At 49.9% G+C, this 23,812-nt stretch overlaps 1 protein-coding gene across 2 annotated transcripts in view; it reads right to left on the reverse strand.

The window, feature by feature from the left end:
* Positions 1-22,628, reverse strand: part of LOC137336588 (N-acetyllactosaminide beta-1,6-N-acetylglucosaminyl-transferase-like) — a 48,188-nt gene extending 25,560 nt beyond the window's left edge. For both annotated transcript variants that reach the window (XR_010966594.1, XM_068001672.1), the window contains exons 1-2: positions 21,547-22,628; positions 9,381-9,476 (exon numbers count right to left, since the gene is read on the reverse strand). Coding sequence is in view for 1 of the 2 variants with exons in the window: in XM_068001672.1 (XP_067857773.1) it covers positions 9,381-9,476; positions 21,547-22,555 (1,105 nt within the window). In the remaining variant the exon portion in view is untranslated. The remainder of the gene's footprint in view (positions 1-9,380; positions 9,477-21,546) is intronic.
* Between the last annotated feature and the right edge of the window lie 1,184 nt (positions 22,629-23,812).

The raw sequence follows: 23,812 nt of genomic DNA on the forward strand, positions 1-23,812 counted from the left end.
TTTGCGCACAGCAAGGTCCCATGAACAGCAATGCGATAATGACCAGATAATCTGTTTGGTGGTGATGGTTGAGGGACAAATGTTGCCCAGGACACCTGGGAGAACGTCCCTGCTCTTCTTCAAAATAGTGCCATGGGATCTTTTACATTCACTTGAGAGGGAAGACGAGGGCCTTGGTTTAACGTCTCATACAAAAGACGGCACCTCCGACAGTGCAGCACTCCCTCAGTACTGCACTGGAGTGTCAGCTTAGATTGTGTGCTTAGGTCTTTGGAGTGGGACTTGAACCCACAACCTTTTGAGTCAGAGGCGAGCATGCTACCACTGAGCTACGGCTGACACCTACACGGTTGAATGTGTATTTCCTGCAAAATGGCGATAGACATATCTGGTGTGTCTATCAACGTATACTGTAAACTTCTGCAGACAATACTAATTCATGGCCATTTCTTTGACCTCCTCTCATGTTCTTCCCCTCCAAACATCTGCAAAAATATTTCAGAACCTTCACAGCATTATTGCATTGGGGGTGGGGGTGGGGCAAAACATTGAAATGATTAGGATTTGTATAGAAAGTAAGGTTACTGCCATAGTGGCTTCTTATACATTAAGCAAAACCCATGTCACAACTGCTGGTTACAAGCAGCATAGGTCTGGTATAGCCACCTGCAACACCAACAGAAAATTACCAGGAATCCCCCAAGTCTGGCACCCTGGAACAATCTGCTAAAATGGATGTGCCCAGCCAGCTTTAGCGAGACAGCGGTTTTACATCTGGCTCATAGCTGGCTGCACAAGATCAGCGCTTCCTGGAACAGCTGGCATTGACTCAGGTCTCGCACAAAATAAAACTTGCTAATACCACTAAATTTTTAAACGCTTCAGAGGAAGTAAGATCTCTGCCTCATGTAGATCGTCTTAAAAGACAAATACCACTTGTAGAGTTAGATTTAGTGGAACTCGTATACAAATTTGACACCCTTATTATACCTTGTATCAGGAAGGGGGAAACCGCCTTCTACTACTTGTTCTTGCGGTCTCACATTCCGTCAGAGTTATATATCGGTGCATGTATACATTATACAGGGTATCTGTTTCGGTGTAGACTACATCAACTTGACTGTGGAGCATATCTATTTGTATTTAGTAAATTGGTCTACAAGGTACATCAATTCACATTAAGCTTGTTGGTTTGTGACTACTTTCTATCAGTTTGGACGTGAATTACCCAGGTTTAATTGTGAAGCTTACTGGTTCAGATCATTAATAATGATGCTTTCCTGACTTATTAGGATTCATATCTTTATTAAGGAGGAGGGCCACCTTGTGGTAGAGTTGGGAAAAAATTGTGCATGAGTATTTGATGTGTGAGTAGAGATAAGCCTTTTGTTGTGTAGCTGACAATGCCAGTTCTGTTTTCTGATACTCACTTGTGCTGGGCTGCGAGGGATTTTATTTTTGACAGCGTGCTCCAAATTAAGGTACTGAAAGCAGAGGTCCATACTCCATTAGTACTGACTGGTTTTCATTTGTTAGAAACATCTTGTACTTGCAAGGAGACTCACAGCTCTGTACCATCAAACCAATGGCAAGAATCATAGACAGCTCATTACTTCTGATGAAGGTCCTTATATTTCCAATTGGAAACTGAAAGACCCTCTCACCAAATCACAGTGATTTTGTCTTACAATGGATATTAGGTGTCAGCTGTGGCTTAGTGATAGCACTTTCACCTCAGAGTCAGACGATTGTGGGTTCAAGTCCCATGCCAGAGACTTGAGCCTATAATCTAGGCTGACACTCCAGTGCAGTGCTGAGGGAGTGCTGCACTGTAGGAGGTGCCGCCAGTCGGATGAGATGTTAAACTGTGGCTGTATATCCTCTCAGGTGAATGTAAAAGATCCCATGACACTATTTCGAAGAAGAGCAGGGGAGTTCTCCCCAATGTCCTGGTCAATATCCCTCAACCAACATCACTAAAAACAGGTGATCTGATCTTCATCACATTGCTGTTTGTGGGACCTTGCTGCCACATTTCAAAATCACTAAATTGAGATCATGAAAGGAGCTATATAAATGCCAGTCTTTTTATATTTTTGGGGTGGAATTTATCTTGGGCGGCAGTGCAACATGGACGATAGTCAATCCGCAGCCTGTTTTACACTGGTAAGGGAAGTGACTCTTTTAGCGCTCCTTTTGGACCAGGAAGAGCAGGAGTGCTCCCCACAGGCCCTGATCACCAGTCCCCCCGATCTCCAGTCTCTCCCGAGGTCTCCCCGATCTCCAGCCACCCCCCAGACTCCCCCCGATCTCCAGTCTCTCCCGAGGTCCCCCCGATCTCCATCCTCCCCCCAGACCCACCCCGAACTCCAGCCTTCCCCCAGACCACCACCCATCCCCCCAATCTCCAGCCTCCCCCCAGACCACCACCATCAACACCACCCCCCCCGATCTCCAGCCTACCCCCAGACCACCACCACCACCACCCCCCCCCAACCCAATCACCAGCGTTCCCCCAGACCTAGCCCAATCACCAGCCTCCCCCCCACCCCGGGTCTCCAGCCTCCTCACCCCCCCCCCCACCGGGTCTCCAGCCTCCCCCCCCAGACCACCCACCCCACCCCGATCTCCAGCCTCCCCCCAGACCACCACCACCACCTCCCCCCAGACCTCCAGCCTCCCCCCACCCCGATCTCCAGCCTCCCCCGAGACCTCCACCACCAACCACCCCCCCCCCGATCTCCAGCCTCCCCCCAGACCACCACCAACCCCCTCCACCGATCTCCAGCCTCCCCCCAGACCACCACCAACCCCCCCCACCGATCTCCAGCCTCCCCCAGACCACCACCAACCCCCCCCACCGATCTCCAGCCTCCCCCCAGACCACCACCAACCCCCCCCCCCCCGATCTCCAGCCTCCCCCCAGACCACCACCACCACCACCAACCCCCCTCCCCCCGATCTCCAGCCTCGCCCCAGACCACTACCACCACCACCACCCCCCCCCCAAACCCGATCACCAGCGTTCCCCCAGACCTAGCCCAATCGCCAGTCTCCCCCCCCCCCACCCCGGGTCTCCAGCCTCCTCCCCCCCCCCCCACCCCGGGTCTCCAGCCTCCTCCCCCCACCCTCCGCCGGGTCTTCAGCCTCCCCCCCCCCCCCCCCCCTCCGCCGGGTCTTCAGCCTCCACCCCCCCCCCCAGACCACCCACCCCTACCCCGATCTCCAGCCTCCCCCCAGACCACCACCACCTCCCCCCAGACCTCCAGCCTCCCCCCACCCCGATCTCCAGCCTCCCCCCAGACCACCACCAACCCCCACCCCCGATCACCAGCCTCCCCCCAGACCACCACCAACCCCCACCCCCGATCTCCAGCCTCCCCCCAGACCACTACCAACCCCCACCCCCGATCTCCAGCCTCCCCCCAGACCACCACCAACCCCCACCCCCGATCTCCAGCCTCCCCCCAGACCACCACCAACCCCCACCCCCGATCTCCAGCCTCCCCCCAGACCACCACCACCAACCCCCCCACCCCTGATCTCCAGCCTCCCCCCAGACCACCACCACCAACCCCCCCACCCCCGATCTCCAGCCTCCCCCCAGACCACCACCACCAACCCCCCCACCCCCGATCTCCAGCCTCCCCCCAGACCACCACCACCAACCCCCCCACCCCCCGATCTCCAGCCTACCCCCAGACCACCACCACCGACCCCCCCCCCCCCCGATCTCCAGCCTCCCCCCAGACCACCACCACCGACCCCCCCCCACCGATCTCCAGCCTCCCCCCAGACCACCACCACCACCGACCCCCCCCCGATCTCTAGCCTCCCCCCAGACCACCACCACCGACCCCCCCCGATCTCCAGCCTCCCCCCAGACCACCACCACCGACCCCCCCCGATCTCCAGCCTCCCCCCAGACCACCACCACCGACCCCCCCACCCCCGATCTCCAGCCTCCCCCCAGACCACGACCACCACCACCAACCCCCACCCCCGATCTCCAGCCTCCCCCCAGACCACCACCACCAACCCCCACCCCCGATCTCCAGCCTCCCCCCAGACCACCACCAACCCCCACCCCCGATCTCCAGCCTCCCCCAGACCACCACCAACCCCCACCCCCGATCTCCAGCCTCCCCCCAGACCACCACCAACCCCCACCCCCGATCTCCAGCCTCCCCCAGACCACCACCAACCCCCACCCCCGATCTCCAGCCTCCCCCCAGACCACCACCAACCCCCACCCCCGATCTCCAGCCTCCCCCCAGACCACCACCAACCCCCACCCCCGATCTCCAGCCTTCCCCCAGACCACCACCAACCCCCACCCCCGATCTCCAGCCTCCCCCCAGACCACCACCAACCCCCACCCCCGATCTCCAGCCTCCCCCCAGACCACCACCAACCCCCACCCCCGATCTCCAGCCTCCCCCCAGACCACCACCAACCCCCACCCCCGATCTCCAGCCTCCCCCAGACCACCACCAACCCCCACCCCCGATCTCCAGCCTCCCCCCAGACCACCACCAACCCCCACCCCCGATCTCCAGCCTCCCCCCAGACCACCACCAACCCCCACCCCCAATCTCCAGCCTCCCCCCAGACCACCACCACCAACCCCCGCCCCCCCCCGATCTCCAGCCTCCCCCCAGACCACCACCACCAACCCCTCCACCCCGATCTCCAGCCTCCCCCCAGACCACCACCACCAACCCCCACCCCCCCGATCTCCAGCCTCCCCCCAGACCACCACCACCGACGCCCCCCTCGATCTCCAGCCTCCCCCCAGACCACCACCACCACCGACACCCCCCCCGATCTCCAGCCTCCCCCCCCAGACCACCACCACCACCAACAACCCACCCCGATCTCCAGCCTCCCCCCAGACCACCACCACCAACCACCCCCCCCCGATCTCCAGCCTCCCCCCAGACCACCACCGACCCCCCCCCCCCCGATCTCCAGCCTCCCCCCAGACCACCACCACCACCGACACCCCCCCCCGATCTCCAGCCTCCCCCCCCAGACCACCACCACCAACAACCCACCCCGATCTCCAGCCTTCCCCCAGACCACCACCAACCCCCACCCCCGATCTCCAGCCTCCCCCCAGACCACCACCAACCCCCACCCCCGATCTCCAGCCTCCCCCCAGACCACCACCAACCCCCACCCCCGATCTCCAGCCTCCCCCCAGACCACCACCAACCCCCACCCCCGATCTCCAGCCTCCCCCAGACCACCACCAACCCCCACCCCCGATCTCCAGCCTCCCCCCAGACCACCACCAACCCCCACCCCCGATCTCCAGCCTCCCCCCAGACCACCACCAACCCCCACCCCCAATCTCCAGCCTCCCCCCAGACCACCACCACCAACCCCCGCCCCCCCCCGATCTCCAGCCTCCCCCCAGACCACCACCACCAACCCCCGCCCCCCCCCGATCTCCAGCCTCCCCCCAGACCACCACCACCAACCCCTCCACCCCGATCTCCAGCCTCCCCCCAGACCACCACCACCAACCCCCACCCCCCCGATCTCCAGCCTCCCCCCAGACCACCACCACCGACGCCCCCCTCGATCTCCAGCCTCCCCCCAGACCACCACCACCACCGACACCCCCCCCCGATCTCCAGCCTCCCCCCCCAGACCACCACCACCACCAACAACCCACCCCGATCTCCAGCCTCCCCCCAGACCACCACCACCAACCACCCCCCCCCGATCTCCAGCCTCCCCCCAGACCACCACCGACCCCCCCCCCCCCCCGATCTCCAGCCTCCCCCCAGACCACCACCACCACCGACACCCCCCCCGATCTCCAGCCTCCCCCCCCAGACCACCACCACCACCAACAACCCACCCCGATCTCCAGCCTCCCCCCAGACCACCACCACCAACCACCCCCCCCGATCTCCAGCCTCCCCCCAGACCACCACCACCAACCACCCCCCCCGATCTCCAGCCTCCCCCCAGACCACCACCAACCACCCCCCCCGATCTCCAGCCTCCCCCAGACCACCACCACCACCCCCCAGACCACCACCACCCCCACCGATCTCCAGCCTTCCCCCAGACCACCACAACCCCCCCCTCCGATCTCCAGCCTCCCCCCACCGATCTCCAGCCTCCCCCCAGACAACGACCCGCACCTCTCCCCCCCCCCCCCCCCACCCCGCCCCGAACGCCAGGGATTTTCCTTGAGGGTGTCCAGCCTGCTGCCATTAGTGTTCCCTCCTGCTCGCCAGCCAGGCTGTCCATTTGCCGGGCAGGAGGCGGACCTAAAATAAGCTAATGAGGCCCTGCCGTTAAGATCGGCAGGGCCTCCACTTCCCCAGTCTGGCCGAGTTCTTCAGCTGATTTTGGCCTCCCCGTTATTATCAGGGTCCTGGTGTTTCAGAATGCTCTTTAGTATGCTGTCGTCTCCAGTGGCTGGTGTCATACCTAGCGCAAAGGAAGATGGTGATGGTTGTTGGAGGCCAATCATCTCAGCCTCAGGACATTGCTGCAGGAGTTCCTCAGGGCAGTGTCCTAGGCCCAACCATCTTCAGCTGCTTCATCAATGACCTTCTCTCCATCAGGTGGTCAGAAATGGGGATGTTCGCTGATGATTGCACAGTGTTCAATTCCATTCGCAACCCCTCAAAAAATGAAGCAGTCCGTGCCCACATGCAGCAAGACTTGGACAACATCCAGGCTTGGGCTGATAAGTGGCAAGTAACATTCACGCCAGACAAGTGCCAGGCAATGATCATCTCCAACAAGAGAGACTCTAACCACCTCCCCTTGACATTCAACGGTATTACCATCGCCGAATCCCCCACCATCAACATCCTGGGGGTCACCATTGACGAGAAACTTAACTGGACCAGCCACATAAATACTGTGGCTACAAGAGCAGGTCAGAGGCTGGGTATTCTGCGGCGAGTGACTCACCTCCTGACTCCCCAAAGCCTCTCCATCTACAAGGCACAAGTCAGGAGTGTGATGGAATACTCTCCACTTGCCTGGATGAGTGCAGCTCTAACAATACTCAAGAAGCTCGACACCATCCAGGACAAAGCAGCCCGCTTGATTGGCACCCCATCCACCACCCTAAACATTCACTCCCTTCACCACCAGTGCACAGTGGCTGCAGTGTGTACCATCCACAGGATGCATTGCAGCAACTCGCCAAGGCTTCTTCGACAGTACCTCCCAAACCCACGACCTCTACCACCTAGAAGGACAAGGGCAGCAGGCACATGGGAACACCACCACCTGAACGTTTCCCTCCAAGTCACACACCATCCCGACTTGGAAATAGATCACCGTTCCTTCATTGTTGCTGGGTCAAAATCCTGAAACTCCCTACCTAACAGCACTGTGGGAGAACCTTCACCACACGGACTACAGTAGTTCAAGAAGGCGGCTCACCACCACCTTCTCAAAGGCAATTCGGGATGGGCAATAAATGCTGGCCTTGCCAGCGACGCCGACATCCCATGAATGAATTTTTAAAAATGCCCTACTAGTGCTTTGTAGATGGGCCAGGGGAGAAGAGTATGACTTGCTCCTCAAATCCTTTATTTGCTGTAATGCATTATCAGGTAGTAGGTGCATAACCAATGCTGCAGTACGCACAGCAAAGTTGGAAAAATTAAACTTTCTATTTGCAATAATACAGTTCGCAGCACGTATATCTGGCGCATTTGTGCTAACGCAATTGGCACGCAATATGTGGTGGATGGTGAAACCATAATAGGTTGTAGCAACTCCCGTAATTGTTAACAGTGCGAACAGCTGATTGAAGCTGACTTTACCTGAAATCAGTGGAACTTTTTAAAATCAGTAAGTGCGGAACTGCACGAAATAGCCAGCACGCTTAATACAGTTCAAGCAGCGCCTTTGTAATTGACTCCTATGGTAATGACAAATAGTTAGCGCTATTTGTCCGACATAGGCGCCTGTCCATGGACAATGTAAGTGGCGGGGATTGTATGACGGGTTAAGGCAGCTCAGAGTATAGCTGCTTATTTAGGTTGGATTCTGAGATTGGTGCCAGTCAGCCAGCCTCTCGAGGTTACACAGCTAAATCCAGAATCTTAAGACTCACAAAAAACTGGGTCAATACCTCTGCTGCCGGGAGAAAGGAACTGGACCATAGCAGTATTAAATGCTGGGAGCTGACTCAAGGACACCAGTATCTGGAATCAGGCCTAAGCATCTCATTGTATTTACATTGGTTGAACTCCAGTACAAAAAGTAAACAATGAACAGATTTACTATAATAAAAGTAAAGACATAGTTTATCAATATGTGCTCAGCACAAAGGGATCCCAGCAAATAAATGAGAACAACACTACTCCCAGGAGAGCAGCTGACTTTAAAATCAACACAGCACCTGCCTGTTCAACACCAGTGACAGATGGTAACCGCCAGCATTTCATCCAAATGTTATACAGCTCAAAATTCTCTCTCGAGGTACAATCAAAGTTTACAAAAATTTCACACACCCATCATTAATTTATTCAAATCCTGGTGACATTCACTGCAAGGTTGTGAAACAATCAAGGGATCCAGATGAGGTTACTGTGAGTCAGTAGGTCAATAAATGATATTAACAGTAATTATTCATTATTGTAATGTTTGGCAAAAAAAAGCACCATATTTAAATATAATGCAACAGACCATCAAAATCAAACATCATTTAGTCCAACAGGTATGTCTGGCTCAAGTGCAAACCCATTACGATGCTTAACAGTCTCCAAACTAAGCTACTGAAAAGTCCACATGAAGAGATACAGAGCATATTCTCCATGTGTAGGAACACACCCCACTTAATCAAGGCCAGGGGACTTAGGTACAGGTAGGTAAGAGTCAAATGCAGAGAGACTCCCAAATGTGCCCAGGACCATAACCAGCCAAAACCCTGCAGCTTACCAGCACAGAGCAACTTTTTGCCTGGCTAAGACCACTCCATCTGCCATGGCACTGGCCTCCAGCATTATGCAAGGTTGAGTGGGAAAGTCCCATCCACTAGTGACAGGTCAACCCCTTCAGTATCCATCAATGAAGCAGCCTGGCTGGTCAATCACCAACAGCACCCTGGAGTACTGCACACCAGTCTGGCTCAAGCATCAAATTGCTGAGTTTGCCACTGAATTTCCTTCCAATGTCCCATAGCGATCTACACCTTGCAACCCCTTAAAGAGACCCCTCCTACATCCACCCTTCCAATGAGAGATCAATAAAAACTCTGAATTACCAGAAGTGACCCTTCATTTTAGCTCTGTTTCTATGTTAAGACATATTTTAATCTGCACTAGGTGCTGCAATGCTGAGCTTATAAGCAAAAGTGTTGCCACACTGTGGAGAGTATTTGAGTTTACCTTTACAACCATTGTGGGCTACTCGAGTCTGGTCCAGCCATTTAATCGACCGTATGCTGCCTTCCCATTCAGCATTGGGATCTGCTCCCGGTGCATCTGTTAAAAAAAAGTGTTACTTAGTGAACTCAAAGCAAATAACTTTTTCCTATCCTGGAAAAGCCACTTTAGTATATTTTTCAAATAAATACTATTTAGCCCCACTTGGGTAGATTGGAAATGCAACACTGCACCTCCAACAAGTTGTTCTACAATTAAAGGCAAAGGATATGCAACACTGTACTATTGGAGGTTGATTCTGGTGCATACTCTAACAACAGATACCTGCAATTTGTTTGGCACTGCCACTTTTTCCACTTACATACTTGGCAATTAATTGGCAACTTGTTAAAGGGAAGTGATAATTCAGCATCTGAGGTTTGACATTTGTGCATAAGTTCCAATCAAGATAACGCCATGGTTGTTTATTATAGCTCACAAGCACCAAACCCAATGACGTTTTGCCGTTCGTTATGACCGCTGAGCTGTACTGTTATCAAATTGGCTGCCGCGTTTCCTACATTGCAACAGGGACTACACTTCAAAAAAGTACTTCATTAACTGTAAAGCGCTTTGGGATGTCCTGAGGTCATGAAAGGCACCATATAAATGCAAGTTCTTTCTTTGCATGGATTGTTGTACAACTCCACTGCTTGCTACTCTCCCAAAACTGGTTCTCACTGATGTCACCTGCCTGTACAACTTATTAACAGTCTTTACAGAGTACGGTAGACTAGTGGCTGCGGTACTAGACTAGCAATCCAAAGGTCGTGAGTTCAAATTCCACCGTGGCAAGTTGTGAAATTGAATTCAATAAATCTGGTAATGTGTGGGCTAGCACTAGAAAATTATCATGAAAGCTGCCAGATTGTCATAAAAGACCAACTGGTTCACTAATGTCCTTCAGAAATAGGAACCTACCACCTCTACCTGGTCTGTCTGACACATGACTCCAGTCCCATACTAGATGATTGACTAATAAAGCCCTCAAGGGCAATTAAGGTTGAACAATAAACACTTCCTTGCCAGTGCTGTTCATATCCCAAAAACAAATAAAAAGATAAATCAATATTTTGTTAAACATTAGTGGATGCCTGAACCCTATTAGGCCAGTCACCACATTTGTAAGGCTCTAAATAGCCCTGACTCACCCAAATGCCAGTGACTGTTGCTAAATTCTCCTGACCTCAAAAAAATTCACAGGTCCCTGCATGTACACAACATACTTACTACCATAATGTGCCAATACATTCCTTTATAAGTATCAGTGTAGACCTCTAAGTACTGTGTGACAAACATATAAAATATACACATACAAAAATAGGTATTTGCGCAAAAATTGTAATGCAGACGTATCTTTAATAAAAGTTATGAGAGAAAACAACACTTGAATCTGCAGCCTGGTTATGTTTAACTGCTAATTTGGATTGTTGTGCCTTTAAGATCACTAATACAAATAGGAAAATCTGATCATTGTAGCAACTTACAAACTGCTGAGATCAGAGAACAATTAATTGTGACTGTTTGTAAACTTCAGGCTCCTGGTCAAAAACTGGCTTTCTTTCTCTTTTTTTTAAAAAAAAGATTTATTTCTGTCTCTAACAAAATGTAAGGAGTCTTACAACACCAGGTTATAGTCCAACAGTTTTATTTGAAATCACAAGCTTTCGGAGGCTTCCTCCTTCATCAGGTGAGTGTAGGATTCCATAAAGGTACAGCATATACAGTCAGAGAACAATGCCTGGTGATTACAGATAATCTTTCCAACTGCCCATTATCAAAGCAATCAAAGGACTTGAATGGTGTTCAGACAGGGAAACATTACATACAAGACTACCGAATACACAAACGGTCACAACACAAAGACAGAGAGAGAGACACACACACCCGAAAGGCAGAGAGAGAGAATGACCCGTTGTATTAAAAACAGATAACTTTTTTCGCTGGTGGGGTTACATGTAGCATGACATGAACCCAAGATCCCGGTTGAGGCCGTCCTCATGGGTGCGGAACTTGGCTATCAGTCGGGGAACACTTCAGCAGTCAAGGACATTCAGCCACCGATCTTCGGGTAAGCGTTCTCCAAGGTGGCCTTCGAGACACACGACATCGCAAAATCGTCAAGCAGAAATTGATAGCCAAGTTCCGCACCCATCTAACAAAGTGTGATGTCTGCAGCGTGATAGATACGCTAAACACTAGAGAATCTTCCATGTATTGTTCTTGGTATGTTAAATGATTTGCTATTTTATAACAGCAGGAATGTTACACTGTGTAACCCACAATATATTATTCTGCTACAGTGGAGCTGTTCCCTTTAAAGCAACAAAGTCTCAATTATTGAGAAGTAAAAAAAACAAGCTCAGTATAGTCAGAGTTTAATTGTTATTCGATCAGGGAACTTTGCAAATTGTAAAGTGCTTGGTTAGTTTTGGCTCCGAGTCAGAAGCACCCAGCATTAAATAAATGATTTTTTTTTTTAAGATCGTTCTGCATCTTTAAGTGTGTCATCAGGAGCATGTTATATGGAGTGTACTGATATTACCAATCAATCTCCTGAGACGTTGCGAGTGGTGGTGTGTGGAAGTGGGGAGTGGTGGACATCTGCAGTGAAAGAATTTAGAAAGTAGTATGGACACAATCTCCCTAGATACAGCAAGGTGTTCTTTGTTGCTTTCTAGAAAATGAATTATGCTTTTCTTATGCACTGCAGCTGCATAAATAAGTCAGGTTATTTTGTGTTTCGGTGTCTCTCTCAAACAGCAAATATCGGCATAATGGATTTAATAAGCACAAGTTGGATAAAAACACCATGACACAGTGATGAGAATAGGGGGAGAAAATACCGATCTCAAACAGATCATAACTCAGAATTTTTAATTTAATAGCTTAGTGTATGACAAACTAAAAATATATATTTTTTTAATGCTTTTCAGCTGATAGTGCCTTTTGTTATTTATAAATTTTGTGGCTCGGTGACCATACACTTTGGGTATAGCTAGAACAGGTGCACACATTTTTCATAAACAATCATTATTTTTGAATTCTCAGTTTAAGCAAAAGAAAGCACAGCTGCTGTAATCACTCCCTTTATCTATCAATCTCGGAGTTAGGTTCTCTCTCACTGTGAAACTTTCTTAAAAGAAGCTTTTAAAAATAATTCTCCATTTTACTTTCAGATCAATGGGAAAAACAAAGAAACTCAGAAATCAGGTTACAGCATGGGAAAATACACACTGCCATATTGTACACTGAAAACAAATCATACTGATGCACGCTAGGAAATTCTGCCCAGTTTCAGACTACGGCACCCTGGGAATTGTAGGGACAGGTACAAATAGTAATTCCCTTTGGCTAACACAATGATAACTCTGGGAAAAATCTAAACTCCCAAGTCCAGATGTTTTAGAGAGGCTGAGATCTAGGAGTAAAAATATCAATGAAGCTACTCAAAGACAATGTGATAGGTGAATTTAATCATATTATTGTGAAATATATAATCTTTTTAATGTTTTTATGGTGTTTACAGCCTTATTTTGAGCCTGTAACCAGCAGGCTGGGGTTTAAATGACAGACAAAACAAAATTGAGAAATTTCCTTCCTTTTATGACTACTCATTCAGGATTGGCTATTTTCGTAAGCCCACAGTACTTCCCTGTTGGTAAACTTCTAGCCACTTTCCGCACTTTTGTACATGCCCTAACACCCCAGCTCTGATTTGTTATTTTTCTTTTGAGTCAATCAACAACATATAATGCCAGAGTGTGAGACAGTAAGTGTGACACCAGTAAAGTGAAGTGAAATGAAATGGACAGAAAGTGTGTGCAGTCGGATCATTCTTAATACAATACTAGTGGATTTCCCATGACATTGCTCATGGTGAATCAGCAGAGAACAGTTGTGTAGATTTTCCGATCAGCTGCACCCGATAAACAGACAAAACTGATGAGAAATACAGGTAGAGATCAGGTATGCCAGATTTCTGCCATTTAGTGTCCCACTGAATTTTGTGGTCAATTTCACAGTTGCAATATTTAAATGATATGCGAATTACATCATTTAGACAATGCAATGCCCCATAATTTACACTGCGATAACATTAATTCATAAACCAAATAAAATGGCAGTCCAGGGTTGCTAGAGACTGTATTGTACGCAGTACCTTATTTAAAGAGGCCTATAAGAATTATAAGAATGTTTTTCAAGTTTGTTGTTTTTTTTTTAAAAAACCCTTTTTTCCTGTCAACACTTCGTTCCTAAGGAAGCTTTGTCTGAAAAAGTGTTTCCTCATTTCACGCCTGAATGCACGAGCTCTAGTTTTAAGATTATGTCCCCACGTGCTGGGTTCCCTCACCAGAGGAAATAGCTTCTCTGCACCAACTCTAGCAAAATTTATCATTTTAAACACCTTAATTAAAATCACCCCTCAACCATCTAAACTCAAGGGAACACAAGCCAAGTTTATGCATATGCTAATGAGGGGCCTAATGCCTATTTAAGGACCCCTCTCTGAAATTGGTCAGAAACTGAGTGGCGCTCGGTTCGGTCTAACCAGCGGTACTTAAAGGGACCACTGGAGACCACCAACATTAAGGTTTTTTCTTTTTAATTTACCTTAATGTGGAGCCTGGAGGAGCAGGCACACTCTTTCGGGCTCCACAGCACTACTGTGCGCCCGAACCCCCACCCCCCCAAACATGTCCGCCTCCCCGAATCTAGCTGAAGCCCGTTGCCGGCATCACACCGACCCCAAATTGGTCTAGAGGAGCAGCCTAAGGAGACGCGTCAAGCTCCTGCAGCGCACTGGAATTATTCAGATGAGGCTCGAGGCCCAATTTCGAACAAACCTCCGGCTTCTGGTGCATGTTGCAAACGTGGTGCACATTTCAGGCCCAAAAATCAGCCTAAAGGAATTTCTCCCCCACTCTCACTTTCATCAATGGCAGGTGCATGCACTTCAGTGCCCTAACCATACACACAATATACACTAAACCTTCTTTGTCATTGTGCATTAGAAGTACTTTGATGGGTTTGATAGGTTTTAGCAAAGAATTAAAGGTATCAAGAAAGTGCAGAGATTTTATTTTACTTTAATCACCTATTTTGAACTCATGAATTCAAATACACATGCTCCATTATTTTTCAGTCTAAGTGGCTGTAGCGTGAAAACTGAAAATTTCCTGGATTTATGCCAATTGCCATTGACTTAACTTGGGGACGGAGCTATGACAATCAATTTTGCACGGTTTCGGCGAGGGTATTGGCGAAGCGGCGCAAAAGATCCAGGAAATTATGGCGCGCCATAAATAATGACATTACAGACTTACGCCATAATTTCCTGGGACTTTTTACAATGTAAAACAAAACCCAATGCCGTAGATCCGCCGTTCCAATGGCACATGTCACCAGTAATTTCTGGGCCAATGTATCTTACACCACAGCCCTTAGCATCAACAACATGAGCTTTGAGTCACTTTATACAGTCAGGCTGCAAGCAAGAAGGGAAGAAATGCACTGCTACAATATGTAGGAGTGCAGTCGCATTCCTGCAGCAAAACAGTGGTCCACAGAAGAGCTATTCAACTTCTGGATTTTTTTTTAAATGTTGCTTTTGAAGTTACAGATATTTTACTTATCCGGTTGTTGGAGGTAAAGTTGCAATGCTAGTGCTTCTGCCACTAATGATACCAAAACAACACATATAGCTCCTTTAAAGTCAGCAGGTGGCTTGTTTCAACACTTTATAGTCTGAGTAACACTGCTAATCTGAGAAAGTTGCAGCATTACAGCTGACAAGTGCCTGTTTTGAATTACTGGAGAACAATATAACTAACAAATTTCCACATACACACACTAGGTCACATTTCCATGATCACACCAGGTCACATTCTCCGAGTAAGTCATTTGATAAGAGTCCCATTATTTGACAACAACTGAACTGTATCAAAAATATGCAAGTCTGCATTTGATAGAGAATACTTAAATTGCATATTGTTAAGAACTGGGTGGAGTAGTGGGTTGGGAAAATTATCCTTTCAGCTCTGGAGCCCGAGGTCAAATTCAGCCCATCCTACAGTTGCTTTAAAGTGTGAATACTGTATGTGAAATTAGTTTAGAAAGACTCAACCCAGTTTTCAGTAAACATGGTCACAGCACAAAACAACTGTCTGAATCAATCAGGCCACAAGGATGACTGATATGGGAAATGGAAAAAAAATTACACTGGTGCAGTAGAAAAAAAAAGTGTCCTCATGAGCATGGAGCAGAAAGCACATTGTTGGAGTAGGACAAAGATCCCACAGGCGGCACCAGATGTGGGAATGCTCCATTCCCAGCACTTGGAGCAGGACAAAAATTCCACGGGCTGCACCAGACAGGGAGTGATCCGTTCCCCGGCATGCGAATCCTTCAACTGATAAACTCAGAATTCAACAAAAATTGTGAACAATAAATTGTACACTAAAACTTGCAGTCTATGTTACTGATACGCTAGTAAGGATAGGTTAATAGCCTGTGTATACATCAGCATACTCTTGAGGACATCATTGACTTATAAGGCATTCACGTTGATACTGTGTTGTCACTGTATTGTTTGCTTGAATACACTGACATATAAGCTACTTTTGTATTTGCACACAGAACATAATCCCCAAAGTATCTAATAAAATCCCCGATAGCTCACAATCTACTTGTGATGGGAGTTTTTGGAATGCTCTGATGGTCATATCAAAAGCTGTATCTTTTTGCAACATAGTGGGTCCCTGAAAAATATCCTAAGTTTACAGTGGAATCTTATTATATTGAACTCACTTTTGCCACATCGAAGTTTCCACCTCCCTCCATCTCAAATTTTCTCCCAATTTCTCCTGAAAGCACTAAATCAAGATGGGGTATGATTCTGTGACTGGAGCTTGTCCTCATCATTCCCATTTTGTTGACCAGTCTGCCTCTTCCCATTAGTCCAGAGGCCAGCTTCCCCAGTCAGTGGCTGACTAACATGGGGACAAGAATATGAACAGGGAAAACAGTAGTTGGCCTGGAGGCAAACTAGATTTGCCCACAAATGGGGTGTCCTCAGTAGAGCAGTGACAACTACTGCTTCAACTGAAGGTCGAAAGGTGAATAATTTCATTTTCATTGATCTGTGAAGTGCAGTCAGTATTTTTTATGGACTATAAAATGAATTATTAGTGTTTAGATTTTCACTACGAGCAGGAAGTAATTTCACTACAACAGCAGGATCATTCTATTCGATGGAACAAAGAATATTACTTTTAATTCAGGAGCACTGTGATACCACTTTTTAATATAACTATTTTTGATAATTGTGAGGTAGGCCATGTGGTCAGGAATCAAACTGCTGCTGTCAACTTCCTTCAATCAAATTTCACAAAACAAATCCAAAATTAAAACACACCAAACTAAAAACACAGAATGCCAACAATTGATGAAATATGAAAATGTTAAAAAAAGACATTTCCGTTTTTCCCCCATGCCCTTCTCCACACACTTACTCTCTCTCATGTGGCTTTGCCTCATTTACAAATCTCACTATGGCCTCACCCCATCCTACCACTATGATCTTCTCCGACCCCATGTTCTGGTTTGTATTTTTGCACTTCTGTCTCTGACCTACTCTGTATTCCTCCCACTGTTCAACCATTAGTTACACAGCGTTCCTAAACAGTAGCATAGTGGTTATGTTAATGGACTAGTAATCCAGAGGCAGAGACTAATAATCCAGAGACATGAGTTCAAATCGTACCATGGCAGCTGGGGCATTTAAATTTAGTTAATTAAATAAAAAGCTAGTATCAGTAATGGTGACCATGAAACCATCAGATTGTCATAAAAATCTATCTGGTTCACTAATGTCCTTTAGGGGAGGAAACCTGCCGTCCTTACCCGGTCTGGCCTACATGTGACTCCAGACCCACAGCAATGTGGTTGATTCTTAACTGTCCTCTGAAATGGTCTAGCAAGCCACTCAATCCCGCTACAAAAAGACATAATAAAAGTAAAACAAGACAGACAACTAGGCACCGGACACGACAAAGGCAAATCAAGCCCAGCCGACCCTGCAAAGTCCTCCTCACTAACATCTGGGGACTTGTGCCAAAATTGGGAGAGCTGTCCCACAGACTAGTCAAGCAATAGCCTGAGGTAGCCATACTCACAGAATTATATCTTTCAGCCAATGTTCCAGACTCCTCCATCACCATCCCTGGGTATGTCCTATCTCACCGGCAGGACAGACCCACCAGAGGTGGTGGTACAGTGATATACAGTCAGGAGGGAGTGGCACTGGGAGTCCTCAATATTGACTCCGGACCCCATGAGATCTCATAGCATCAGGACAAACATGGGCAAGGTTTTTCTGCTGATTACCATCTACCGTCCTCCCCCAGCTGATGAATCAGCACTCCTCCATGTTGAACATCACTTGGAGGAAGCACTGAGGGTAGCAAGGGCACAGAATGTACTCTGGGTGGGGGACTTGAGTGTCCATCACCAAGAGTGGCTCGGTAGCACCTCTACTGATCGAGCTGGCCAAGTCGTGAAGGACATAGCTGCCAGACTGAGCCTGCGGCAGGCAGTGAGAACCAATACGAGGGAAAACCTACTAGATCTCATCCTCGCCAATCTACCTGTCGCAGATGCATCTGTCAACGACAGTACTGGTAGGAGTGACCACCGCACAGTCCTTGTGGAGATGAAGTCCCGTCTTCACACGGAGGACACCATCCAACGTGTTGTGTGGCACTACCACCGTGCTAAATGGGATAGATTCAGAACAGATCTAGCAGCTCAAAACTGGGCATCCATGAGGCGCTGTGAGCCATCAGCAGCAGCAGAATTGTATTCCAGCACAATCTGTAACCTCATAGCCCGGCATATCCCTCACTCTACCATTACCATCAAGCCAGGGGATCAACCCTGGTTCAATGAGGAATGTAGAAGAGCATGCCAGGAGCAGCACCAGGCGTAGCTAAAAATGAGGTGCCAATCTGGTGAAACTACAACACAGGGGTACATGCATGCTAAACAGCAGAAGCAACATGCTATAGACAGAGCTAAGCGATCCCACAACCAACGGATCAGATCAAAGCTCTGCAGTCCTGCCACATCCAGTCACGAATGGTGGTGGAAAATTATACAACTAACGGGAGGAGGAGGCTCCATGAACATCCCCATCTTCAATGATGGCAGAGCCCAGCACGTGAGTGCAAAAGACAAGGCTGAAGCGTTTGCAACCATCTTCAGCCATAAGTGCCAAGTGGATGATCCATCTCAGTCTCCTCCCGAGATCCCCACCATCACAGGTCCGTCTTCAGCCAATTCAATTCACTCCATGTGATATCAAGAAATGGTTGAGTGCACTGGATACAGCAACGGCTATGGGCCCCGACAACATCCCGGCTGTAGTGCTGAAAACTTGTGCTCCAGAACTAGCCGCGCCTCTAGCCAAGCTGTTCCATAACAGCTACAACACTGGCATCTACCCGACAAAGTGGAAAATTGCCCAGGTATGTCCTGTCCACAAAAAGCAGGACAAATCCAATCCGGCCAATTACCGCCCCATCAATCTACTCTCAATCAAGCGGCACTTACTCACCAATAACCTGCTCACTGATGCTCAGTTTGGTTCCACCAGGACCACTCAGCTCCAGACCTCATTATTGCCTTGGACCAAACATGGACAAAAGAGCTGAATTGCAGAGGTGAGGTGAGAGTGACAGCCCTTGACGTCAAGGCAGCATTTGACCGAGTGTGGCATCAAGGAGCCCTAGTAAAATTGAAGTCAATGGGAATCAGGGGGGAAAACTCACCAGTGACTGGAGTCAAACCTAGCACAAAGGAAGATGGTACTGGTTGTTGGAGGCCAATCATCTCAGCCCCACGTCATCGCTGCAGGAGTTCAAGGCAGTGACCTCAGCTCAACCAACTTCAGTTGCTTCATCAATGACCTTCCCTCCATCATAACGTCAGAAAAGGGGATGTTCGCTGATGATTGCACAGTGTTCAGTTCCATTCGTAACCCCTCAGATAATGAAGCAGTCTGTGCCTGCATGCAACAAGACCTGGACAACATTCAGGCTTGGGCTGATAAGTGGCAAGTGACATTCGCACCACACACGTGCCAGGCAATGACCATCTCCAACGAGAGTCTAACCCCCTCCCCTTAACATTCAATGGCATTACCATCGTCAAATCCTCCACCATCAATAACTTGGGGGGGGTCACTATTGACCAGAAACTTAACTGGACCAGCCACATAAATACTGTGGCTGCAAGAGCAGGTCAGAGGCTAGGTATTCTGTGGCGAGTGACTCAACTCCTGACTCCCCAAAGCCTTTCCAACATTTACAAGGCACAAGTCAGGAGTGTGATGGAATACTCTCCACTTGCCTGGATGACTGCACCTCCCAAACCCATGACCGCTACTGCCTGGAAGAACAAGGGCAGCAGACACATGGGAATACCATCACCACATGGATTTGGAAATATATCACCGTTCCTTCATCATCGCTGGGTCAAAATCCTGGAAATCCCTACCTAACAGCACTGTGGGAGAACCTTCACCACACGGACCGCAGCGGTTCAAGAAGGCGCCTCACCACTACCTTCTCAAGGGCAATTAGGGATGGGCAATAAATGCTGGCCTTGCCAGCATCGCCCACATCCCATGAATGAATAATAAAAAAAACCCTTCCATCTTGCCATGCCATGAAAAAAAAAACTTCCTGAAAGCCTCTCTTCAACCGTTCTTTCCTCCACTACCTCCTGCTCCGTGTTGCCCCCTTTACATGAAGCCCCCTGGGGCATTTCACAGAGGTAAAAGTGATAGATATTTGCAACTTGCTGTTCTTTCGGCTCAATGTCAGCAGCAAACATGTGGCAAAAATCTACCTGATGAATGAAGGGTGCACTCTTTACTTTTGTATCTGTCGACCAATTGTGTCATTAAGTATCAAGCCACTGTCACCATATCGGAGTTTGCTCCAATGATTTCCGCTACATTTCTGCCATCTCGGGCTTCAGCAAAACATCTCTGGAACTAAGAAAATGTGTTTGGCTGCAAGCAGGGAAGGACTGCTACCTGGTGCATCCTAGAGATGCAGCTGAAATCAGTCCTTTGTTCGAAGCTCGCTCAGTGCAATCACCATTATGTTCAATTATAAGGAGTCGCACAACACCAGGTTATAGTCCAACAGCTTTATTTGAAATCACAAGCTTTCGGAGCTTTGCTCCTTCGCCTGACGAAGGAGCAAAGCTCCGAAAGCTTGTGATTTCAAATAAAGCTGTTGGACTATAACCTGGTGTTGTGCGACTCCTTACAATTGTCCACCCCAGTCCATCACCGGCATCTCCACATCATGTTCAATTATGGATCAGGGGAAACAATCTGTTAATCAGAACTCAATGTAAACTCATGGCTACACAGAAACTGATTAATGCCAGTGCATTTTGACAAATACAACTGGTTAGTGAAGATGCTAGGGCAAAGTTTCAAAGACAACTGGAATCTTCCTCATCTTTGAATCCCTGCCTCGGGTTCAAGCTATGTTTCACTAAGCACTTTTTTATATAATTCATGAGCTGCTACCCTTTTCTCCTAAAAAAAACCCCACAAAACACCAAATTACAACTTTTGTTCCTCCAGTACTATATTTGGCAAAAATGATTCACAGGACACAAATGTAAAGGCAACCACAAAAAGAATTGAAGGCGGGATTAGAAATAAATTCTTTATGCAGGGGGCGGGTGGAATCTGGATTTCTGCGTCACAAACTTGTTGAAGCAGATGCCATAAATTTTTTTGTTTAACAAAAAGGGAATTAAATAGTTGCTTTGAAAAATATTATCGGGGCTTGGGGAGCGAAGTTGGACTAGATCAGTGTTTCTGCACTGTAACATTCTGTGATTCTAATAATAGGATTTCTGATTAAAAACAACACTTCATTGACAGTCCTCATGCCAGCCGGGTCGTGTGACTACATTTCGAGAGATTTCTCTTTTTTTTTTGGCAAACCCCCCACCACCACCACCACCACCAACACAACGACGAGAGCCAGCCCGCATGCAACCCTCTTTTGCCTGAATCATGCACCACACACACACACCGTACCTGCGATGCGATTTAAAGTGACCCAGTAATGCTCGTCGGGGCTGTACGTGTCCCTCGACCACTGCAGCAGGTCCTTGGCCCGCTTGTCCCGCAGCACAAAGTCCACAAACCCCCGGGTGAGAGCGTAGTAAGCGGAGCCGAAGTAGAGCTTCAGCCCGTGGGGCACCGTCTCGCTCTTTCTGGCCGGCGTCTTGATCACGTAGGACTCGGTGGGCGAGATGTACTCCCGGTGGACGTGGCTGGTCCTCTGCTTGACGTGGTCGGGCTGCGGGATCCCCGGGGTGATGTTCTTATCCTTCCACTGCGTCTTGAGCAGCCGCACCAGCTCCCGGTTGGTTTTCAGCGGGTAGTCCTGGCCGCACAGGTTGATGGCGTACCTCCAGCGGACCGGGGACGGCGCCAGCTCCTCCATGCAGTTGATGTCCGCCTGCAGCCGCGAGAAGCCCCCGTAGACCACCCTCTCCGCCCGGGAGGCCAGGAAGGCGTTGGGGAAGCAGCCGGCCAGCCCCTGCACCCCCCGCCTGAACCCGGCCGAGCTCCTGTTGTCCACGTGGATGCAGTAGAGGTTCTGGGGCGCGTAGATGGCCCTGAAGAGCCACTCGAGGGTCGGCAGGTCCTTGTGCACCGTCAGGATGTAAGCGAGGGGGAAGTCCGCCTCCTCCCGGGACAGAGTCTCCGTGATGTAGTTGTGGGCGGCCAGCAGCCGGGAGCAGTTGACGGCGGTCTCTCCCCCCTCTCCTCCCTCTCCCTCTCCTCCCTCTCCCTCTCCCTCTCCTCCTCTGGTCTCCGGACCGTGGGTCTGCTCGCACTCGGCTCCGATGACCGCCGCCGCCGCCTTGCCTTCGAAGAGCGCCGCGCACAGCTCGTCCGGGTAGTCCCCGCACTTGGCGCGGTCGAACCTCCAGCCCCGGGGCTCGGGCTTCCTCGCTCGGCTGCTGATGTAGATGCCGAGGCAAATGACCGAGCTCGCAGCGGCGCACAGCACGAAGCTCAACTTGGCCGAATTCATTGGCGTCCCTTATCGTGGCGCATTCAAGCTCTCGGCTCTTCCTTGTCTCTCCCTCCCCCTGACCCTCTCCCTCCCCCTGACCCTCTCCCTCTCCCTCCACCCCCCCCCTGACCTGGGTGTTGTGAGATTCCTTACATTGGCCCCTCCATAACGGGGACAAGAGTTTGCTCCGCGGTCTGACACTGACCCTGGAGCCAGTCTCTTTCCTGTCTGCCGTTGCATTGGCTGCTCCGATTCCTCTCTCCACACCACAACTCCACCCACCATGTACAAAAGGCAGGACCATGTTTTCAGATCTGTGCTCGGGGAACACGTGAACATGTTGTAACAGGAAGCCAGAACCTGTAGTCTTCTTGACTGTTAGGAGACACTGAAATTCTAGACTGCCACCAGCAACGTAAAGTTAAAAATCACATCGGGCCATTCTTGCAATGTTTTTTTTTCCATATACACACACACATGTTTCACGAGATACTTTACAGGTGAGGAAAGCCATCGAGCCCACCTGAATTCACACATTCAAAGCAACCCGACACTCCACGTCGCTGCATTCTAATTTGGGGTGGTGGGGGAAGAGATTTCTTTGGGGTTTCTCTTGCTCCGACGACCTCATTTCAAGCGCATAAAGGATGTCTCCGCCAAACCTCCACCGAAGTTGCAGCGGTGGAGCAGGAGAAGCCACGAGCTTCAATGATTCCACCTCCACCATGCTGCTTGAGACTCCATTCCAAGTAGGATTGCCAACTCTCCTTGGAGGTTTGATCACTTGACGTCTGCAAATGTTATTGCATTTACCTTATAAAGGTTGGGTCCCGTGTAGTTGAGCATCTTTGTTTGTGGCTTTGCGCCAGCAGCTGTTGTGCGAGAAGTTACATGAACTAGGAGGCCACCGAGGGCAGGAAGGAAGGGGGGAACCAGAGAGCAGGGCAGGGCGGTGAGGGGGGGGGGAGAACCAGAGGGCGGGGAGGGGGGGGGGGGAGAACCAGAGGGCGGGGAGGGGGGGGGGGAGAACCAGAGGCGGGGAGGGGGGGGGGGAGAACCAGAGGGCGGGGAGGGGGGGGGGGAGAACCAGAGGGCGGGGAGGGGGGGGGGGAGAACCAGAGGGCGGGGAGGGGGGGGGGGGAGAACCAGAGGGCGGGGAGGGGGGGGGGGAGAACCAGAGGAGGGGGGGGGGGGAGAACCAGAGGGGGGGGGGGGGGGAGAACCAGAGGGGGGGGGGGGAGGAGAACCAGAGAGGGGGGGGGGGGGGAGAACCAG

The sequence above is a fragment of the Heptranchias perlo genome, chromosome 2, assembly GCF_035084215.1.
Source record: "Heptranchias perlo isolate sHepPer1 chromosome 2, sHepPer1.hap1, whole genome shotgun sequence".
Taxonomy (NCBI): domain Eukaryota; kingdom Metazoa; phylum Chordata; class Chondrichthyes; order Hexanchiformes; family Hexanchidae; genus Heptranchias; species Heptranchias perlo.